Here is a 21,804-nt window from a genome sequence, read left to right as displayed (position 1 = left end):
GTGGGGAGAAATAAATCTTAAAAAAAAAAAATTAACACCAGTAATTGCTCACAAAAAAAAAAAGACAATGTGGGAACACTTCCTAAGGCACCCTATGAGGCCAGCAGTCTGATCACCCTAACAACAAAACTAAAGCTACCACAAGAAAAGGAAATTAAAGACCATTTCCTGGGAAGCAGATATGGCTCAACTGATAGAGGTCCACCTCCCATATGGAGGGTCCAGGGTTCAATACCCAGGACCTCCTGACCCGTGCGGTGAGCTGGCCCATGTGCAGTTCTGCCGCGCACAAGGAGTGCCACTCTATGCAGGGGAGCCCCCCCGCATAGGGGTGCCCCACGTGCAAAGAGTGCGCCCCACAAGGAGAGCTACCCCATGTGAAAAAAAGCACAGCCTGCCCAGGAGTGGCCACACACACACACACACACACACACACACACACACACACACACACACCCCATGCTGCAAGATAATGCAACAAAAAAGAGACGCAGTTTCCCGGTGCCACATGACAATGCATGCAGATGCAGAAGAACACATAGTGAATGGACACAGAGAGCAGACAACAGGAGGGAAGGGGAAAGAAAGAAAGAAATCTTAAAAAAAAAAAAAGACCATTATCCCTTATGAATATTATACATGTAAAGATCTTCAACAGGGAAACGGACTTTGGCCCAGTGGTTAGGACGTCCGTCTACCACATGGCAGGTCTGCGGTTCAAACCCCAGGCCTCCTTGACCCGTGTGGAGCTGGCCCATGCACAGTGGTGATGCGCGCAAGGAGTGCCCTGCCACACGGGTGTCCCCCACGTAGGGGAGCCCCACGCGCAAGGAGTGCACCCGTAAGGAGAGCCACCCAGCGCGAAGGAAAGTGCAGCCTGCCCAGGAATGGCGCCGCCCACACTTCCCGCCCACACTTCCCGTGCTGCTGACGACAACAGAAGCGGACAAAGAAACAAGACGCAGCAAAAAGACACAGAAAACAGACAACCGGGAGAGGGGAGGGGAATTAAATAAATAAAAATTAATCTTTAAAAAAAAAAAAAAGATCATCAACAAAATACTAGCAAGCTGAATCCAGCAGCACATTAAATTATACACCATGGTCAGATGGGATTCATCTAAGGTATGCAAGGGTGGTTAAGCATAAGAAAAGCAATTAATGTGATAACACCACATTGAAAGAATGTGGGAAAAAACCTAGATGATCATTGCAGTTGATGCAGAACAATCATTTGACAAAATCCAGTACTCCTTCTTGATTAAAACACTGAGAAAATTAGGAACAAGAGGGTATTTCCTCCACATGGGAAAGAATAGATATTAAAAAACCACATAATGGTCAAAAGCTGAAAACTTTCCCTCTAAGACTAAGACAAGGATGCTAGAATCACCGTTGTTATACAACATTGCATTGGATGTTTTAACCAGAGCAATTAGGCAAGAAAAAGAAAAAATATCACATTTGGAAAGGAGGAAGTAAAACTTACCCTCTTTGCAGATGATATAATCCTATAGGTAGAAAATCCTGAACTATCCCCAAGTAAAGTGACTAGAGCTAATAAGTGGAAGGATACAAGGTCACCATGCCAAATTAGTAGCATTTGTATACACAATCTGAACAATCTAGAGAGGAAATCAAGAAAAAAAACCTCAGAATTGAGTATCTGGAAATAAATGTAATTGCAAAGTAGGACTTCCAGGAAATTGGCAGGCTAGAAAGAAACAGGACTGTTTTTCCCTCCAGGAAAATAGCTAGAGGATAGGCTGTAACACGATGACCTAAGGATTAGGACACTAGGGCAGTACTGCCCAGAGGAGAAAGGAACAAAGGAAGGAAATCAAAGGACAGAATTGTGAGTTGAAACCAGTGGCTACTGCCTCCAGCATAGTCCCCCACACTAAAGACACTTTAGAACTCTTCCTGCCCTGAGCAGCTACAGACAAAGGGGGCTCAAAGAATCCACCACTCCAGGAAAGGTGAGAGAGAAGGACACAGCCTAAGGCTGACTCAGCTTTTGACTCACAGATTTGGTCTGCTGTATCCCAGCCGCCCTTCCAGGCCTGGTGGGGCCACAGCCATTATTTCCCTTGGGAGCTGCGAGAGGCTAAAGATAGACAACACTTCCAATCTCCTTCTCTACAAACCTGCACGGATTGTTGAGGATTCAGAGGGGAGTGGAAGTATTTCCTACCTGGGAAAAGGGAGGGGGCTGCCAGAGAAGGCTGGAGAACTGTCTCTGAGAAAGTTTGAATTACAAGGCCCTCAGCCCCCAGGCAGGAAGCTCTGTCACAATGATCCAGTCTGTGTTGCAACAAATACACTCCCACCAGGCCCTGAACTGAGCATTGCCAAAGAGCACCATCTGCTGGCAGAACGAGGAAGTGCATGTGAGAAAATTAAAAGTAAGTGAGAGGCTTTCTTGGGCCTTTATAACTTCCTTCCCCAAGGCCCTAGGAAGTAGGTCTGCAACCAGTTACTGGGTCCAGAGCCCACTTCTGAGTAACTAGCAGAGACATTCTAACAATCCAGGTCAAGGCAAGAATCAAAAAGGAATGGTAATACATAGCCTCCCATCTCTAAATCCCTACAAAAGAGAAAGATATTGAATGTTTGAGTAAACTACATCCTAATCAGATTCCTAGACATCAGCAAAAAATTATGAGCCATACTAAGGAAATGGAAGACATGGCCCAAGAAAAGGATATATCAAAGCCCAAGACGAGACACAGGATTTGAGACAACTATTTAGCAAGTTGTGCACAAATTTCCAAAATCAAATTAGTGAGTTGAAAGAATATGACTACAAAGATAAATGACATCAAGAAGACATTGAGATAAAAAATAAAATTAAAGACATTGAGGAGGGGAAAAAAACAAGACTTTGAGCAAGCACAAAGAAAAATTTGAAATCCTGAACAGAAAAGTAACAGAGGTCATGGGAATGAAAGGCTCAATAGGTGAGATCAAAAACACAGAGGGAAGTGCCTGTGGCCCAATCCATTGGGCTCCCATCTACCATATGGGGTGCGAACCCAGGGCCTCCTTGTGAAGGCAAGCTGGCCCATATCCACGGAAAACTGACAAGCCTGTGCCCGCGGAGAGCTGGCACAGCAAGATGACACAACAAAGGGAGGCAAGCAGACACAGAAGAACATGCAGCGAATGGACACAGAGCAGACAGCAAGCAAACCTTGGGGGGGGGCCAGGGAATAAATTAAAAATCTTTAAAAAACACACACATACACATTAGAGGCATATAACAGCAGACTTGAAATGATAGAAGAAAGAATAAATGATAGTGAAGACAGAACAGCTGAAATTGAAGAGAGAAAAGAACACAAAGAGAAAAGATTGGGAAAAATTGAATAGGGGCTCATAGAGTTGAATGACAACACAAAATGGAAGTTCCAGAAGGAGAAGAGAATGGGCAGAAAGAGTATTTGAGGAAGTACCCTTGAGCTGAAAATTTCCCAAAGCCACAAAAGATGTGAACTTTCATGTCCAAGAAGTGCACCATACCCCTATCAGAATAATTCTGAATAGGCCTATTCCAAGACACATTCTACTCAGAATGTCAAAGATCAAGAGAAAATCATGAGAGCAGCAAGGGAGAAGCAAATCATCAAATACAAAGTATGCTCAATAAGACTTAGTGTGGATTTCTCTTCAGAAACCATGGAGGCGAGAATACAGTGGAATGATATAGCTAGGATACTGAAAGAGAAAAACTGCCAACCAAGAATTCTTTATCCTGCAAAATTGTCCTTCAAATATGAAAGTGAGCATGCAATATTCATAAACAGAAACTACAAGCATTTGCAAAATGAATCCACCTTTGCAGGACCAGTATCTCAAAAACCAGGTCCTGTGCTTGGTCCCTGGTGTATCCTAAAAACAGAAACAAACAAAAAGCTAACAAATGAAAAAAACAATTCAAGGAAGCCGATGTGGCTCAGTGGTTGAGCGCCAGCTTCCCACATTCGAGGTCTTGGGTTCAGTTCCCAACCCTGGTAACTCAGAAACAAACAAACAGAAAATACAACTGAACTTTAAAATGTTCTCATTGTCTGTCTTTGCAAGTTTCTGAAGACCTATCATTACAGCATGGCAGAACGTGCGAGGAATTCTACTGCTTGACCTTGAAACATATTACAAAGCTACAGTAGTCAAAACAGCATGGTACTGGCATAAAGATAGACATATCAATCAGTGGAATATAATTGAAAATCTAGAAATAAACCCTCACCTATATGGCCAACTGGTTTTTGACAAACCTACCAAGTCCATGTTAACAGAATCATTCTCTTCAACAAATGGTTCTGGGAGAACTGGTTATTTATAACCAAAGAATGAAAGAGGACCCCGTCTCACATCCTATACAAGAATCAACTCAAAATGGATCTAAGACCTAAATATAAAAGCCAAAACCATAAAACTAGTAAAGAAAATGGAGTAAAGAAAATATAGGGCAACATCTTCAAGACCTTGTAGTAGGTAGTGATTTCTTGGACCTTACACCCAAAGCACGTGCAAGAAAAGGAAAGATAACTAAGTGGGACCTCCTTAAAAGTAAATGCTTTTGCACCTCACAGGTCTTTGTCAAAAGGGTGAGAAGGCAGCCAACTCAATGGGAAAAAAATATTTGAAAATCACATGTCAGACAAGTGTTTTAATATCCACTATATAAAGGGATGTTACAACTCAATAATAAAAATATAATAAAAATAAATGAACTAATTAAAAAATGGGCCAAAGGCTTGAATAGACATTTATCCAAAGAAGAAATACAAATGGCAAAAACATGAAAAACCTTTCAACATCACTCATGATTAGGGGAATGCAAATCAAAACTACAATGAGATATCATTTCACACGTATCAGAATGGCCACTATTAAAACAGAAAACTACAAGTGTTGGAGAGGATGCAGACCGATACGAACACTTATTCACTGTTGTTGGGAATGCAGAATGGTTTGGCAGTTCCTAAAGAAGTTTAATATAGACTTGCCACATCACCCTGCAATACCACTACTGGGTATATACCAAGAAGAACTGAGAGCAGTGACACAGACATTTGCACACCAATGTTCATAGTGGTATTATTCACCAATTATTGCCAAATTTGGAAACAACCCAGGTATCCATCAACCAGTGAAAGGATAAACAAACTGTGGTGTATTCACAGAATAGAATATTATTCAACTGTAAGAAGATATGAAGTTGTAAAGCATATGACAACATGGATGAACCTGGAGCGAAGCAAGCCAGACAGAAAAGGACAAATACTGTATGATTACATTACTACGAACCAAATATATTGTGTAATATATTGTATGATTTTTAAAAAAATCATATATCCAATGCATTTAATTGAAAACTGTTTTTACTCAACTGTTTTCTTTTTATTTCTTAATTATAGTTTATTTTCAATTAATGTACAAAATAAAATTTAAAAAAGAAATAAGTGTAAGTAAGTATGTAAAGGATTTATACACAGAAAACTGTAAATCAATACTTCAGTCATAGAAGGCCTAAACAAATGGAAGGACATTTTATGTTCATGGATTAGAAGACTAAATATTGTTAAGATGCCATTTTACCCAAAGTGATTTCAGATTCATTGCAATCCGTATCAAAATTCCAACTGCTTTCTTTTAAGAAATGGCGAATGCATTCATCACATTTTTTTTCTCTTTTTTTAAATTAAAATTATTTATTTTTAAAAATTACATTAAAAAAATATGAGGTCCCAATCAACCCCACCGCCCCCAACCCCTATTCATCACATTTATATGGAAGTTATCTTAAGTTTGCTAGGCTGCTGTCATAATGTACCCAAAAATGATTTGGCTTTTTATTTTATTTAGGGCAAAAGTTTATAGTTCTGAGGCTGTGAATTTGCAACATAAGCAACATATTATATTTTTTATTTTGAAATAATTTCAAAGTTACAGGAAAGTTGCAAAAGTAATAATAAAACATTACAAATTAATTCCCATATATACCAACTTAGCCTTCCAGATTCACCAACCTTTAGCATGTTAGTACTCCCTCCCTCCCCTGCCTCTCTACCTACCTACCTACCCATCCATCCATCCATCCATCCATCCATCCATCCATCCATCCATCCATCCATCCACACTAATCTACTTTCTAAACATTTGAGAATAGTTTGCATGCACCATGCTCCTATGCCAGTTAATACGTCACCGTGGTATTGTGGGTTGTTTGTTTGTTTGTTTGTGATACCAGGGGCTGGGGAATGAACCCAGAATCTTGTATGTGGGGAGCCAGAGCCCAATCATTGAACCATGTAGACTCCCCTGAGTTGGTTTTTACATTTGATTTTGCTTGTTGTTTATTTCTGTTTTCCTTAGGTACTGGGAACCTCTCATGTTGGACGTAGGTGCTCAACTGCTTGAGGCACATCTCCTCCGCTCCTCTGCATTGTGGTTTTGATTGGTATTTCCTTAGTCACTAATGATGTTGGGCATCTTTTTTTATGCGTATTGGCCATTTGTGTATCTTTGGATAGATAGAATTTTTTGAAAGTAAATATTGGAAAACAGATGTGACTCAAGCATTTGGGCACCTGCCTATCACACAGGAGGTCCCTGATTTGGTTCCCGCTGCCTTCTAAAAAAGACAGTGAGGTGATGCGACAGGCTCAGTGAATTGATGCAACAGGATGATGCAATGAGGAGACACAACTAGGAAATAGAAGGAGAGACGCAACAAACGAGTGGAGGTGGCTCAAGTGATTGGGCGCTTTCCTCTCACGTGGGAGGTCCTCGGTTCAGTTTCCAGTGCCTCCTAAGGAAAAGATGAGCAGACATGGAGAGCACACAATGAACATATGCAGAGAGCAGACAGTGAGTGCAAATAAGGAGAGGGGGGAGAAATAATCAATAAAATATATATATTTTAAAGTATCTGTTTATGCTCTATTGTTTGGTAAACTACTGTTCAGATTAACTTTCTTCCTTTATCTGAGATAGGTTTTTCTATTAACTCAAATGTGTTTTAGCTATTCTTGAAGGTTGTTTTAGAAAGGTGATACACATACAGCTTTCCCCTATGAAAAAATTATAAATTTGTACTCTGACTTGAAATGTTCATAAAGTCAGTTTGTCCCCACTCTGCTTAGCAATGACAGACAAATGAAATGTTTACCAGACCCTATTTGGTAGTATTTTTATTGGGAATGAGTATTTCTAAGCTCGAAGAGCAGGTGTAAAATTCCTAAGTAGGAAGCCATTGGCTCACTAAAAAGTTTGTTATACTCTAAGAATTCTGAAAACATTAGCTGAATTTTAGATGAACGAAAGAAAAGATCTGTAAAATTGATGTTTATCTTAGTGGCTGAAGTTAGAAGTAGCACTTTGGACATGTAGATAAATTATACCCCTATATTAGTCAGCCAAAAGGGTGCTGATGCAAAATACCAGAAATTGGTTGGCTTTTTATAAAGAGTGTTTATTTGGGGTAGGAGCTTACAGATACCAGCCCATAAAGCATAAGTTACTTCCCTCACCAAAGTCTGTTTGGAGCAAGATGGCTGCCGACATCTGCGAGGGTTCAGGCTTCCTGGGTTCCTACATTCCTGGGCTTGCTTTTCTCTGGATTCAAGGTTCCTTTCTTCCTGGGGCTGACTTCTCTTTCCACTGTGAGCTTACTTGCCGGGGCTCCAGCTTAAGTCTTCAGCATCAAACTTCAAACATCACAACTCTAACATCAGAAAACCCTTAACTCTGTTCTTTGCCATGCCTTTTTATCTGTGAGTCCCCACTCCTTGATGGGCGGGGACTCAACACCCTAATCATAATTCAATCATGCCCAGGTACAGATCAGATTACAAACATAATCCAGTGTCAATTTTTGGGATTCATAACTATCAAACTGCAACAACCCCCTTTTTGATAGACATGAAAAAGTACATCATTTCATCCTTATGTCTCCTCTCTCTCCAGCGTGGTACCATGCGACGGCGCTATGAAGATGATGGCATTTCAGATGATGAAATTGAAGGGAAAAGAACTTTTGACTTGGAAGAGAAACTCCATACCAACAAATATAATGCCAATTTTGTTACTTTTATGGAGGGAAAAGGTCAGTATCATTTTCATCAGACTGCAGTTTTGTGATGTAGCAAGTTGTAACCTCAGGGAACTGTGGACTCAGCATCCATGCAGCTAAAATATTGCTTCATTATGCTGTTTATTTTCTCTTGTTACCCAGTGCCACTTGCTCCCCCACCCTCACCCCTCCTCCCACCCTGTGAGTCATTCCCTTCTATATTAGAAATAAGCTTTTTTTATGGCAGGTATGTTGTTGGAGGTTTTTCCTAAAGGCCTATTTCTTCTCCCATCTGTTGATTAGGCTTAATGAAAAATAGTGCAATTAAAACTCTCGTCATATACCTGCCCCACCAGAAGTGAAGATGGGAATCCCATGTGTACCATACAGCTTTGCTCCTTGGCAAACTGACATGGATGTCTTAATGTATATTTTAGAGGACAAAATTTAATTTTTTTGACCAATAAAAGACAGGGTGATGATCATTTCCTCTTAGCATTTATGGGATGACTCCGTAATAGTACTATCCCCTGTTGGTTAAGTTCTGAATTTCCTTTGGAAATAATAGCTTAGCAAACAGGCTACTCAAGCCCTACTTCTCAATATGCTCTCTCTGTATCTTAAGAAACCCTTCTTAGTAACAAGCGTTTATTGTCTAATAGAGTATAACTGTTCACAGAATAATAAACACTACCTCTACCTTATTGCTTAGGGTTCTTTTATGATCCTTTTATCTGTTTTCAGTTATACCTCTTTCCTCTCTAACAATTGTTTTCCTGTAATGACAGATTTTAATGTAGAGTATATTCAGCGGGGTGGCTTGAGAGACCCTCTGATTTTCAAGAATTCTGATGGACTTGGAATAAAGTAAGTGTTCTTGGACTGATTAGATTTGGTTGGGAAATGACCATGCTGTGGTCAGTGTTGTAGACAGTATTGATAACCCAAAGCAGTAGATAATTGATAAATATCCCATTTTTATTCTGTCTTTTGTTACACAGATATTCATGTTCATTATAGGTAAATGAGAAATAAACACAAACTAAAAAGATTTAAATCTCCTGAAATATACCACCCTCAGATAATCACTGTTAAGATTTTGTTGTATATTCTTTCTTCCTAAGTATATATGCACATATATGATCACATATTTTAAAAATAGTTTTCAACCTAAATGTGAAGATCTAAGTGCTTGATTGGTTAGTTCTCAGTATTTTAAGAAAAACATACTGACTAGAGAAGATGTACTTTTCATTGGTACTTACTTGTATTTGTTTCATAGGATGCCAGATCCAGACTTCACTGTGAATGATGTCAAAATGTGTGTGGGTAAGTATCAACTTCTTGACCTCTGTGTCTTTGAGGCAGTGACTGAGATTGTAAGACTCAGGAACATTGGAATATATTAGAGCATTTGAACCTCCACTTCTTTCCTTACCTCCCATCTTATCTCTGTGCATCCTTCCCCCTCTGCATAAAGGACCTGCCTTCTGGAGTACCGTGCCCAGGAAAGTAAAAGATTGTATATCTTAGCCAAGAGTAAAGCTTCATCATGTTTGTGATTCCCTTCCTTTCCCTGAAAGCACTACTGGTACATTTGGTAACTTGGCTAAACATTTGGTAACCTCGCTAAGGCTGGAAACTTTGTAAGCTGCAAAGTGGATACCTTAAAATTTCTCTTCATCTGTGAGTGGTTAACTTGGGTTTTTATATAATTGGATTTAAATTTCATTATATTCAAAATGTAGGAAAAGGAAACAAATTAGAACTAAATTAAGAAACCTTCCTGGTGTCAGCAAAGGTTTAGCTTGATTTTCTAAGATCATTGATATTTAGTATAGCCCTGAGGACATCCCAGGACTCTTAGGAGTTGAGAGATGGTAACTTTCATGTTCATGATAAAGCAGTAGAGTGGGGTAAATGTTTCCTATAGTACATGAAACAGAAGTTTTTAAGACTCTCTCCTAAAACTACAGCTTCTACTATGTTTTATCTTTTAACTGAAGCTCCAGTGCCTTCTTTTGCATTAGAAATTAAGTATTGTAGTACTATCTCTAGGCCACTTGAGGGAGAGCCCTTTCTAGAGTTCTTCTTAAAAAGATTTATTTATTTATCCTCCTCCCTGTTTTTGCGCTCGCGGTCTACTTTCTGTCTGCTCATCTTTTAGGAGGCACCAGGAACTGAACCCAGGGCCTACCATTTGGGAGGGAGTGGCCCAATCACTTGAGCCACCCTGCTGCCTGCTCTTTGAGTCTTTCACTGTCTGTCCTTGTTGTATCGCCTCGTTGTGTCATCTTGTGTCAGCTCATCGCACTGTAGCATCAGCTCCTGCCTTGCTCATCTTTAGGAGGCACCGGGCACTGAATGTGGGACCTTCCCCACCCCACCATGTGGTAGGTGGGCACCCAACTGCTTGAGCGACATCTGCTTCCCTCTAGACTTCTTTCTTTATTTATTTATTTCTCTCCCCTTCCCTGCCCCCGCCCCCGCACCAGTTGTCTGCTCTCTGTGTCCATTCGTTGTGTATTCTTCTGTGTCAGTTTGTATTGTCAATGGCACCTGAAATCTGTGTCTCATTTTGTTGCGTCATCTTGCTGTGTCAGCTCTCCGTGTGTGCAGCGCCATTCCTGGGCAAGCTGTACTTTTTTCACACTGGGGGCTCTCCTTACGGGGCACACTCCTTGTGCGTGTTGCTCCCCTATGTGGGGGACACCCCTGCGTCGCACAGCACTCCTTGCCACGCATCAGCACTGCGCGTGGGCCAACTCATCACACAGGTCAGGAGGCCCTGGGTTTGAACCTTAGACCTCCCATGTGGTAGACGGATGCCCTACCATTGGGCCAAGTCCACTTCCCTCCCTCTAGGCTTCTTGATGACTCTTCTGTTTATCTAAACAGTAAAAGTCACACAGATAGTCTAAGTAGAGAATTTTTTTCTAATCTCTTATTCATCCCTTCACTGTTTCTATGTTGGATTTTACCAATAGATTGGCATCTATTTATAGACATTCTAGTATGCTCCGTGTGAAATAGGTCCAGGGACTCAAAATGGGAGCGCAGGCTAGTGCTGGTGTGTGTGTGTGGGGGTGGGAATGGAGCCAGCAAGGGTACCACAAGCTTCTCCTGCATTTTTTTAATCCCCCCTTGTGACTTTTTTTTTTTTTGCATACTGTCTGCTCTCTGTGTCCATTTTGCTGTATGTTCTTCTGTGTCTATATTTATTTTCCCCTCCCCTCTCACAGCTTGCTTGCTGTCTACTTTCTGTGTCCATTTGCTGCAGGCTCTTCTGTGTTCTTGCTTGTCTCCCTTCTTTTGTTGCGTCACCTTTTTGCTGAGTCAGCTCTCCATGGCGCCTGTGGGTGAGCTTAACTTCACAAGGATGCACTAGGATGCAAACTGAGAGCCTCCCATATGGTAGATGGGAGCTCGTCTGATTGAGCCACAGCTGCTTCCCTGCATTTTTTTTTTCAAGCTGTTTTTTCTTGATTCGGCACTTACCAATTTACTGCAACCTGTAAACTGTTTTCTTGAATTTTGAGGGAGATGACCTTGCTAGTTTTTGCTAGTTGTTTAAAAATTCTGTGGTGGAATGGCACCCTAGAGCATCTTAATGCTGCCATCTGGCTCAACCAGAAGACCAGAAATTTAATTCATTTCTTTCTTTTTATAGCTGAATAATATTCCATTATGTGGATATACCACATTTTATTTATTCATTCATCTGTTGGTGGACATTTGGGTTTTTCCTACCTTTTAGCCATTGTGAAAAGAGTTGCTTATTAACACTTGTTTTCAATTTCTTTGGATATATACCTAGGAGTGGAATTGCTGAGTCATATAGTAACTCTATGTTTAACTTTATTGAAGAACTGACAAACTCTTTTCCATAGTGGCTATACCATTTTATATTCATAACTGCAATGTGTGAATGTTAGAATTTGTCCACATCTTCACCAATCCTTGTAATTTTCCATATTTAAAAAAAATTATGGCCATCCAAGTGAGTATAAAGTGATAACTTTGTAGTTTTGATTTAGCACTTACTTGTTCTTCTAAAATATGAAGGGTTGGTTTGTTCCCTTCCCTACATTAGTTATATTTTTATGTGTATTCTGAATTACTTATTTCATTGTGGGCCATACTCTTGCTCTCTTGCCTATTATCTCTTTAATTGGTAAGTAAATTATTTGAAGGCTGGAGACCAAGTCCAAATAGGACTTGGTCTATTTACACAAGTACACTTCTTAAAGGACGAACAATGGTTTTAATGTTCCTGTGTCATCTTTTTTTTCCTCCCACTCCCTTCTTTGACCATTATGTTCTTAATCTTTTAGCTGTACTACCTTCCCATTCTTCTCTTATGCTACTGCCTCTGCCTGGAATTCTCTCTGTTGAGCTTCTACTTATTCTTCAAGACCCAGCTTATATAGTTCTTCCCCCTCTATTCTTAAAGCCTTTTCTGATCAGATTAATAGGAAATGATGTTTGCCTTTTATTTTCATTGTTGTTTGAACACCTACTATGTGCTGGTGATTTTTACTTCATCCACTTTAAATCCTCACAGTAGCCCACAAAGTGATATCCCCAACTTACAGAAGGTGATACTTAAGGTTCAGAGAAGTTAAATAACTTGCCCAAGTACTATTGGTGCTGGGACTTATTTTCCATAGATAAGTCTCTTTGACTCCAAACCTATTGTTTTTTTCCCTCTATAACTTTATGCTATCTTTTGTAGTATTCTGCCTTTTATCATAATTGTTTTATCAGATTGAGAATCTGATATAAATCTTTCTATCAAACATGGTGTCTGTCATCCAGTAAGATATTTGTAGAATGATTAAAAAGATAGTTTTACATTAGAAATACTCCTTGACAAGTTTGGAAATGGGCAGCATGAATTCCATTTAGTGCATACTGAATAGTAGATCCCATATTCAAATCTGGGCATAGATTAGGTCAATCTTCAAATCTACATCAAAGCAGTATAGTTCAGTGGATCAGAAGATAGACTCTAGAATTAGACTGCCTGAGTTCATGTCCTGCTGTCTGCAAGTTCCCTACAACCTATTTCCTCGATTTATTAAGATTAAATGAGACATTCGCTGTGAAGTTTAGTGCCTCACCGTATAGTAAATGCCACAGAGAATAATTTTTTAATATTACCCGTTGTCTTTCCCATTCTGTGATTTTATTTTATCTTGACTATCCATTTTGAGTGAGAACTATCTTCAGTGTCTACTACTCAATACCCTAAATAGAAAGGGTAGTTGATATCCTCCTTCTTGTGGTTTTATATTCTTATATTTAAGGTTGTTAGTGGCTCACTAAAGGTGATCAGTGCCTCTTTTCTGGCAGGGAGTCGTCGCATGGTGGATGTCATGGATGTGAACACACAGAAAGGCATTGAAATGACCATGGCTCAGTGGACGCGCTACTATGAGACCCCAGAGGAGGAGCGAGAGAAACTCTATAATGTCATCAGCCTAGAGTTTAGCCACACCAGGCTGGAGAATATGGTACAGAGGCCCTCTACGGTTAGTCTAATCATTTTTCTCATATTGTCATCATCACCAAGAAGGTTGTTTATATACTGGAAGAATTTATAACTTTTTGTATACGCCAAGATTTAGATGAAGATGAAAAAGACAATTTTACAGGAATAACATTTTTAGAAAGTTCGTCATTTTTCAAAGTTACTTGATTTTATATAGGTAGCCTATTGTCATTTTGTATAGATAGCCTATTGTTAGTAATTTAATTTAGGAACACTGGCTTTAGCATATAGTAGAGATGAGTCTTAAGATTCTCCTATAAGAACTGCCAGAAGGAAACTTAACCTAAGAAACAGCTTGCCTACAGGTTTATACTTGCTGAGAAGCTTGGGAGAAAGCTGGTTGAAAGCTATGTGATCATTTTATGAGATGCTGTTTGATAACTAGTAGAATAGTGGAACTTGGAATGCTCTCATCATTTTATTGAAGTTAAGGTCTCAGTGTTTTATCTTCTGTCCATTCAAATCATTCTAAGTATTCCCTTTGATTTTCAAAGTTGAAATATGGTTAATTACTTATAACATAGTTACTTAATATATATCTTCAGCCTGTTAATAAATTGCATTATTATTATCACTAATACATGGATTTATATAGACAAAGGGGGGAAACATTGTTAGTCTTTTCACCATTGTCTGAAGAGATAGTGCAATTTCTTGTCATAGTTTCTTATTACTGGAGATGCTACAACTAAATACAAAATTTCTCATTAAGCAAAACTTCCCTACCCTCCAGAGCAACAAGAATCCTTTTTGTTTGGTCATGTAGAAATAAAGAAAGACAGGTGGTAAGAATTTAGCCTTCTTAACCACACTTGGTCTACTTAAACTAATTACTTTCAAAAATGAATAATTCAACAGGAGAGGGATGTAAAAATCACAACAACATTGTTTATAAAAATATTTCCTTAGTATTTCTCGAATTTCAATTTAGAAACACTATGGATATAATTAAAAATGCTGTACCTTTAACTGGAGGAGTAGACTCTGTGAGAAAATTATCTAGGCGACAGAGACCACAGTGTACCAGTATCTTTCCGGGACCTAAAATATGGCCAGAAAGATTGAATGAGCTATTACCAAGGTCACATCCTAAAAGCAAGCAAACTTTTTATGATCTTGTCACGTGAGCACTAACATGATTATTATTCTACTGGATTTTTTCCCCATAATCTTCTATACTGTATCTCAATACTGATTTTTTAAAATAACTTTAATGAGGTCCAGTTGACCTACAATAATGTGTACCTGTGTTAAATGTACATTTCATTGAGTTGACAAATATAGTCACTCATGTAACCACCACCATAGTCAAGGTCCAGAACCCTTCCAATTGGTGTTTCTTAATCCTAGAGCTACGTATCTCTTGTTCACTTACGATTCTCACTACCTTTAAGAATTATTTCCTCAGGTGACTACCACATGATAAACACTGTACTAGGTGATAGAGATATAAATACAGAGTATCATGGGAGCATAGACAGGGCTCACCTAATGGAGTAGAATTGGTGGATGCTCTTTGGAGGAAGTGATTGGTAAGAAAGAAATGAGGGAAAGAGGGTAGAGAATACAGCTGCAGGCGGAAGGAATATCTTGTTAAAGTAAGGCTGGCAACTATTAAGTGCCCGTTGTGGTGCTTGTATAAAGTGTGAAGTTCTTGGGTGAGAAGAGAGATCATTCCAGCAATAATTGAGAAATAGATAAAATATGACAATAGATACAATATACAAATTTATTTATTGATAGGAAATTTAGTTCAGAGAAGGCCATGAACTGTTTTGCACAATATATGAATAGATTAGTCCTAGGTATTGGACTTCAAGTCAGTTTGACCATCGTACTGGTGCAGAACAGATAGAAACTGGCGGTTTTCCTTACTTTCTTGCTGGAAACTGGTTCTCATATGGATGAAGGCATTTCGTAAAAGGTTGTCCAAAGGCTAAAGATTAACCTAAGGAAAAATGTGTGAACATGGTGCCACAATATACTCTCCATAGTTGATACCTAATAATACCAAGTAAGGAGAGGACATAATAACTAACTTGTTGCTGCAGGTGAGAAATTCTGGTCAGAGAGTTTTAGCTTTTTCTGAATGAATACTTGGTTTAAAAAATGTAAAAAAAAAATACTCATGTACTCCCAGTTCTTTCTCTTCCCATTCAGACATAAGAGCTGTTATTATATGGATTGAGCAAGTACAGTTATTTCTTATTCTCTTAATACAAGGAGATTGAAGGTGCTGGTCATTACATTAAGAAAACTGGATTTTGTATGTGGGAAAAAAAGGAATCTGAGGGCTCATCCAGTGTTCGAGGCCTAGTGGATGTTTGGTTAAAACTCTTGGCTCAGGGGAGTGCTGTTGCTCAGTGGTTGAGCACCTCCTTCCCATGTTTGAGATCCCGTGTTTAATCCCCAGTGCCTCCTTTTGTTTGTCACTCCTGTGATATTGGTCTTCCAAACAATCTCTCACAGATTATATTATAAAACTTACCAGGTAGATATTTTCAAAACCATAAGTTAGGTATTCCAACATCAGCACTGTGGTAGACTCATGGTTGGTTGGCTCTTACACCTTTTCTACCCGAGACTGTTTCTTAAGAGTTCAGTGGTTGGCTACAGGCATTTGAAGGTACATGATACATTACAATTCAGTATGAAGTGTTCAATTAGGTTTTTTTTTTTAAGCAGTAACATTTTTATTTTATTTATTTTTTTATTTACTTACTTATTTATACCCAGAACCAGGTATTGACCCTGGGTCCTCATATGTGGGAAGCCGGTGCTCAACTGCTGAGCCACATCTGTTCCCTCAATTAAGTTTTTACTGTTTTTACTTCTTGTTTCTTCCAGCAGATTCATAAATGTTTTGACAACATTATTTCAAAAAATGTTAACATATACAACATCCCTTTGAGGTAATTATCCCCATTGTACAGATGAATTCCAGGGACTTGCATGATATCAAGACAATATGAGAGACCTATAACTGGCCTACTAGTTTGTACAGCATATTACCTATGCAAGGCTGCAAATCCCTGCTGGATTTCTTTTTATTTAACTTTTGGTATCTTAGGTGCTCTAACAGTAGTACATCTTTCAGTAAATTTACAGATACCTATCAGGCATCACCTTTTATTGGATCAAAAACATAAACAGCAAATTATACCAACAGTGATATAGGGAGGTAGCTTCTGTATCTTTTAATTACTCCATTCTGATTAGTGCTGTCTTTATGATTCTGTTTATGGAACCATTCAATTTTATTATTTAACAATTATTTCTAGAATGTTCGCCTACTGACCCTACGATTACATATTATGTTAATTTACTTAAAATTAAATTATAAGTCTTTCAGTATGCATTTTGAGAATTCTTCTTTTCTTGACTTGAAAATTCTTTTTAATCGTCACCCTTTGTTTGAAGCCTAACATTTCCTCCTTCTCTTTAAAGGTGGATTTCATTGACTGGGTAGACAACATGTGGCCAAGGCATTTGAAGGAAAGTCAGACAGAATCAACAAATGCCATTCTGGAGATGCAGTACCCTAAAGTGCAGAAGTAAGTGACTTACTCTGCATTTTCCTCAGGGTGTTGTGGAAAGAAGTTAGAGCAAGGAATGCTCCCTCCCATAGGACTCTTGTTTCTGTGTACTATGATCAAAAAGATGAATTACTTAGTTGGTTTTACAGTTTCAAAGGGAAAAGTGTAAGAGTACCATAGCCCATGACCACATAGTTTTAAAAAAATAAATGTGTCCTTCTGGTAATGTGATGAATTGAAATTGCATTCCTCTCACCTGATGGGAGTTAGTTGATGAGGTAGAAGGTAAGGGTGTACACAAAGGAAAAGGGTAGCATTGTGGTGGGGCAGTTCCTATTTTTCTCATCAGTGCATTAATGCTGCTGCTTTTTTTGGGTCAGGTACTGTCTAATGAGTGTTCGAGGCTGCTATACTGACTTCCACGTGGACTTTGGTGGTACTTCTGTTTGGTATCACATCCATCAAGGGGGAAAGGTACGGTTTTAGTTATGGTGGGGGTTGGAATCTGAAGCCGATTATAGGACTTTACTTCAGTTTGTGCATGCTTAATATATCGTGAGAATGAATCTATTAGGAAATTGTCCTCTTCCTATCTGGAGAGAATTATAGTTTAAGTTGACATTCCTGGCTAGAGTTAATTAGGAATTAGTGTTCATCTAGTCCGTTATTATAACACCAACATAGCACAGTACTTGGGAAACCTCAACAGCCCTGTTTCTTTTCTTTTTTTTTTTTTTAAAGATTTATTTTTATTTTATTTAATTCCCCTCCCCTCCCCTGGTTGTCTGTTTTCTGCGTCTTGTTTCTTTGTCCGCTTCTGTTGTCGTCAGCGGCACGGGAAGTGTGGGCGGCGCCATTCCTGGGCAGGCTGCTCCCTCCTTCGCGCTGGGCGGCTCTCCTTATGGGTGCACTCCTTGCGAGTGGGGCTCCCCTACGCGGGGGACACCCCTGTGTGGCACGGCACTCCTTGCGCGCATCAGCACTGCGCATGGGCCAGCTCCACCCGGGTCAAGGAGGCCCGGGGTTTGAACCGCGGCCCTCCCATGTGGTAGACGGACGCCCTAACCACTGGGCCAAAGTCCATTTCCCAACAGCCCTGTTTCTATGTTCCCAAACACAGAGTTCTCCAAAGGAAGCGGTTTTACAAAGACAGTTTCTCTCCGTGAAAGTGTATTAAATTAGTGGAAGGGAACACAAATTTTGGATAGATTCACAATGAAAGCAGTAAATTAGGATCCAAACCAACTTTCCCTGTATGGAGACATTGGTCTGAATTATGGCCAAAATCTATTTACATTCCAAGGATGTAAACAGATTTTCAAAGATAATCCCCATTTGTAAATTTGTAAAGAATTATAATCCAGTTTATCAGTTTCTGAATGCGGGGTGAGAATGGAACTCTAGAATTAAGAGCAGAAGTTTATAAAATGTATACTCTTGTTACTTTTTTTCCCTTACTAGAAATGAATGCATTAGTGTGCTATGGCCCTTTAGAGAAAAGTGGTACTAGAATGAAAATAGATAATGCTTTTAAAATGTGAGGTCCATGGGGAGTGGATGTAGCTCAAGTGGTTGAGCACCTGCTTTATATGTGCAAGGTCCCAAATTCAATCCCCAGGACCTCCTAAAACAAACAAACACATGAAAAAACCAACTCTTATTGGGGAGCAGATGTAGCTCAGTAATTGAGCACTTCTTCCCCATGTATAAGGTCTTAGGTTCAATCCCCAGTATATCCAAAAAAAAAAAAAAAAACAAGAACAAAAAGTGGGGTCCTAATCTAGTACAATTACACCTTCAAATCCAAAAGTAATTTTGTTTACTTTTTATCCATTCAATGTTGTTTGAGAAGTTTTGTCCAGTGTCTTGGTTACTACCTTGAACGAAAGCAACCCAGGACAGTTTCTTAAAGACATTGTACCTTACTACATGTACTTCTTGTAGGACTATAAAGGCCATATAAAGGACTGCCTGAGTTAAGAAGCTGAATGCCCCTCTTCTTTCTGAATCTTGGATGGTTTCTGGATTTTATAGTCAAATCCCAAGAAAGCCCCTAATGCTGTTTGATCAAGTGAAAGACAAGAATGATCTACTTTCTGGGGCCCTCTAAAGTTTCCCAAATAGTCAAATTCTGTAGACTAGGAGAATTGCCTGTTTCTCTTCTACTTGATGGTCTTAACTTTGTACCTGTTTCTTAGTTGAGGGAGATGACTGGGTCATGTCAATGGCTGTTAACAGACTGAAGTTTTTTAACTCACAGGTCTTCTGGCTCATCCCCCCTACAGCCCACAACCTGGAGCTGTACGAGAATTGGCTGCTGTCAGGGAAACAGGGAGACATCTTTCTGGGTGACCGGGTGTCAGATTGCCAGCGCATTGAGCTCAAGCAGGGCTATACCTTCGTCATTCCTTCAGGTAAGCAAGGTGGGAAAAAGTGGTTGTTTACTCTAGCCACTTTATTTTCTTCAACTTAAAGGAATTGATGGATTACTACCAAGAATTACTTTGATGATGGGGTAGGCAGAAAGCAGTGGTGTTCTTTCCTGTCATTATGGAGTAGGTACTGAGAATTTGTTTTGGAAAAAAGGCAGTGAATTTTCACCAAAGGTGTATAGCAGAATTGCTAGTGGAGGCTCTTCAGTTCTACATGTTTGGGCCCTGTATTAGCCCTGGTAATTTAGACTCTCCAGGGGTTGGACCTTTTCTACAGATGATATACACCCCTGGTTAAGAACCACGTACTCTTTCTAAGAGATAGCCATGAAGAATGAATTACTGATCAAGTTACTAGTTATAGAATAAATGCTATAAATAGTACAGATTTTGGAGTCACAGACCTGTTATTAGAATTCTGACTGGACATTTACCTGTTAGGTACTATTGTGGTCACATGTTTAAATCTCTAGGTCTCATTTTGTTGTGAGGAATAAATGAGAATACATGTAAAATACCTTGTACAGAGACTTATTCATAAATAGGTGCTGAAGTAAATGGTGGCATTTATTAAAAATTTATATGTTAAGCACTTTATGTGCATTTTCTCATTTAGTACTCACCAGCAACCACTTGTGGTATAATTTATTCTGGTTTTATAAAGGAAATTGAGACTTTGAGAGATTAACTAACTTGACCAACCACTAAGAGGTAGAATCAGAATACAAAGTATGATCATGTGTTAGTTCTCTGAGAACTACGTTATAAGTACGTTCAGCCACTGTCCACCATTCCCTCTTCCAGGCTGGATTCATGCTGTGTATACTCCTACAGACACATTAGTGTTTGGAGGCAACTTTTTGCATAGCTTCAACATCCCCATGCAATTAAAAATATACAACATTGAAGATCGGACACGGGTAAGTAATTCTAACACTGATTGTGAAGAGGATTATTCCATTTAAGACAGATGTAAGAGAGACGCTGATGGTTTGTCAAACCTTCAGTGATCTCTGGGTTAAAATGCAATGTTCACGTATTGGGAACACTGAGAAAAATTAGCATTTTAACAGGATCTATATGCTTGGTTTTGTGGACTCCAGTTCTTAGAGGCTCTTGGTTTCTTGAATTTTTATAGGACCAGGTAAGACCATTTGGTGTTCCCTGAAGCCATGCTTTCATTTTTATGCTCTCGAGTAATTTGATATTATGGAAATTAATCAAATCATAACTTAAAATTCATCTATCTTTACTCTGATTGCAGCCTTAAAAATTGAGTTGTTTTACTTCAGTGTGTAAATGTGTATACTGCCTTTCTTAACTGGAATTCCATGATAGGATTGAGCCCTATCGAGCGTGATTTGTGTGTCTTATTTTCTCAGCTTTCCCAAGGATGATACATAGCCACTACCGTTTTAGATGCATAGCAGAGAGGTTATTTCCTTATATACAAAACAATGAAGGCAGAGGTTCATAAACTTTTTCTCCAAAGGACAAGATGTAAATATTTTAGAGTTTGTGGGCCATATGGTATCTGTGGTAACTACTTAACTCTGCCTCAGAGTGTGAAATACTTAAATGAATCCACGTGACTGTGTTTCAATAAAATTTTATTTTGGACAGAAATTTGAGTATCATAATTTTCATGTGTCACAAAATATCCTTCTCATTTTTTTCATCCATTTGAAAATGTAATATTCTTAGCTCAGAGGCCTTACAAACAATAGGTAGCAAACCATATCCACTACTGTTGTTTACTGACCCAAGCCTTAGGGAATTAGGGTTTAATTGTCTAGCAAAACCTTGGTCATAAGGACTGAATAATATAATATCTGGTGGAAGTATAAATGGTACTGACATTAAAACAATAATTAGAGGGAGCAGGTGCAGCTTAGTGTTGGAGTGCCTGCTTTCCATGTACGAGGTCCTGGGTTCAGTTCCAGGTACCTCCTTAAAACAAAACAAAAATAACAGCGTATTTAAGGATGATATTCATAACTTACTTTCAAGTATTTAAGGAAAAAAAATTGTACATGAAAAGAGACTAGCAAATGTGGGGAAATATTAGTAGTTGGTGAATCTAAGAGAATTGTATACTAGTGTACATGATACTTTTCGATAGTTTCAAAATTAAAAATAAAAAACAGCAGTTAGTGAACAGTTTATAACTTTCAGAGGCAATGGTCATTGACCTATATACTG

The 21,804-nt window shown here is 39.0% G+C and overlaps 1 protein-coding gene across 2 annotated transcripts in view; it reads left to right on the top strand.

Moving 5' to 3' along the window:
• KDM2A (lysine demethylase 2A) overlaps positions 1-21,804 on the top strand; it is a 132,855-nt gene that overhangs the window by 79,145 nt on the left and 31,906 nt on the right. Inside the window, exons 2-10 of one of the 2 annotated variants that reach the window (XM_004481583.5) lie at positions 6,382-6,876; positions 7,975-8,113; positions 8,869-8,947; positions 9,363-9,409; positions 13,436-13,614; positions 17,082-17,188; positions 17,551-17,644; positions 19,431-19,584; positions 20,407-20,522. In XM_004481583.5, the coding sequence (XP_004481640.2) occupies positions 6,829-6,876; positions 7,975-8,113; positions 8,869-8,947; positions 9,363-9,409; positions 13,436-13,614; positions 17,082-17,188; positions 17,551-17,644; positions 19,431-19,584; positions 20,407-20,522 (963 nt within the window). In that variant the 5' untranslated portion in view covers positions 6,382-6,828. The remainder of the gene's footprint in view (positions 1-6,381; positions 6,877-7,974; positions 8,114-8,868; positions 8,948-9,362; positions 9,410-13,435; positions 13,615-17,081; positions 17,189-17,550; positions 17,645-19,430; positions 19,585-20,406; positions 20,523-21,804) is intronic. The other variant, XM_058305113.2, reaches the window with a different exon arrangement.

The sequence above is a fragment of the Dasypus novemcinctus genome, chromosome 10 (genome assembly GCF_030445035.2).
Source record: "Dasypus novemcinctus isolate mDasNov1 chromosome 10, mDasNov1.1.hap2, whole genome shotgun sequence".
Classification (NCBI taxonomy): Eukaryota; Metazoa; Chordata; class Mammalia; order Cingulata; family Dasypodidae; genus Dasypus; species Dasypus novemcinctus.
Note: the sequence above shows the minus strand (reverse complement) of the source record. Positions and strands in the feature narration are given on the sequence as shown.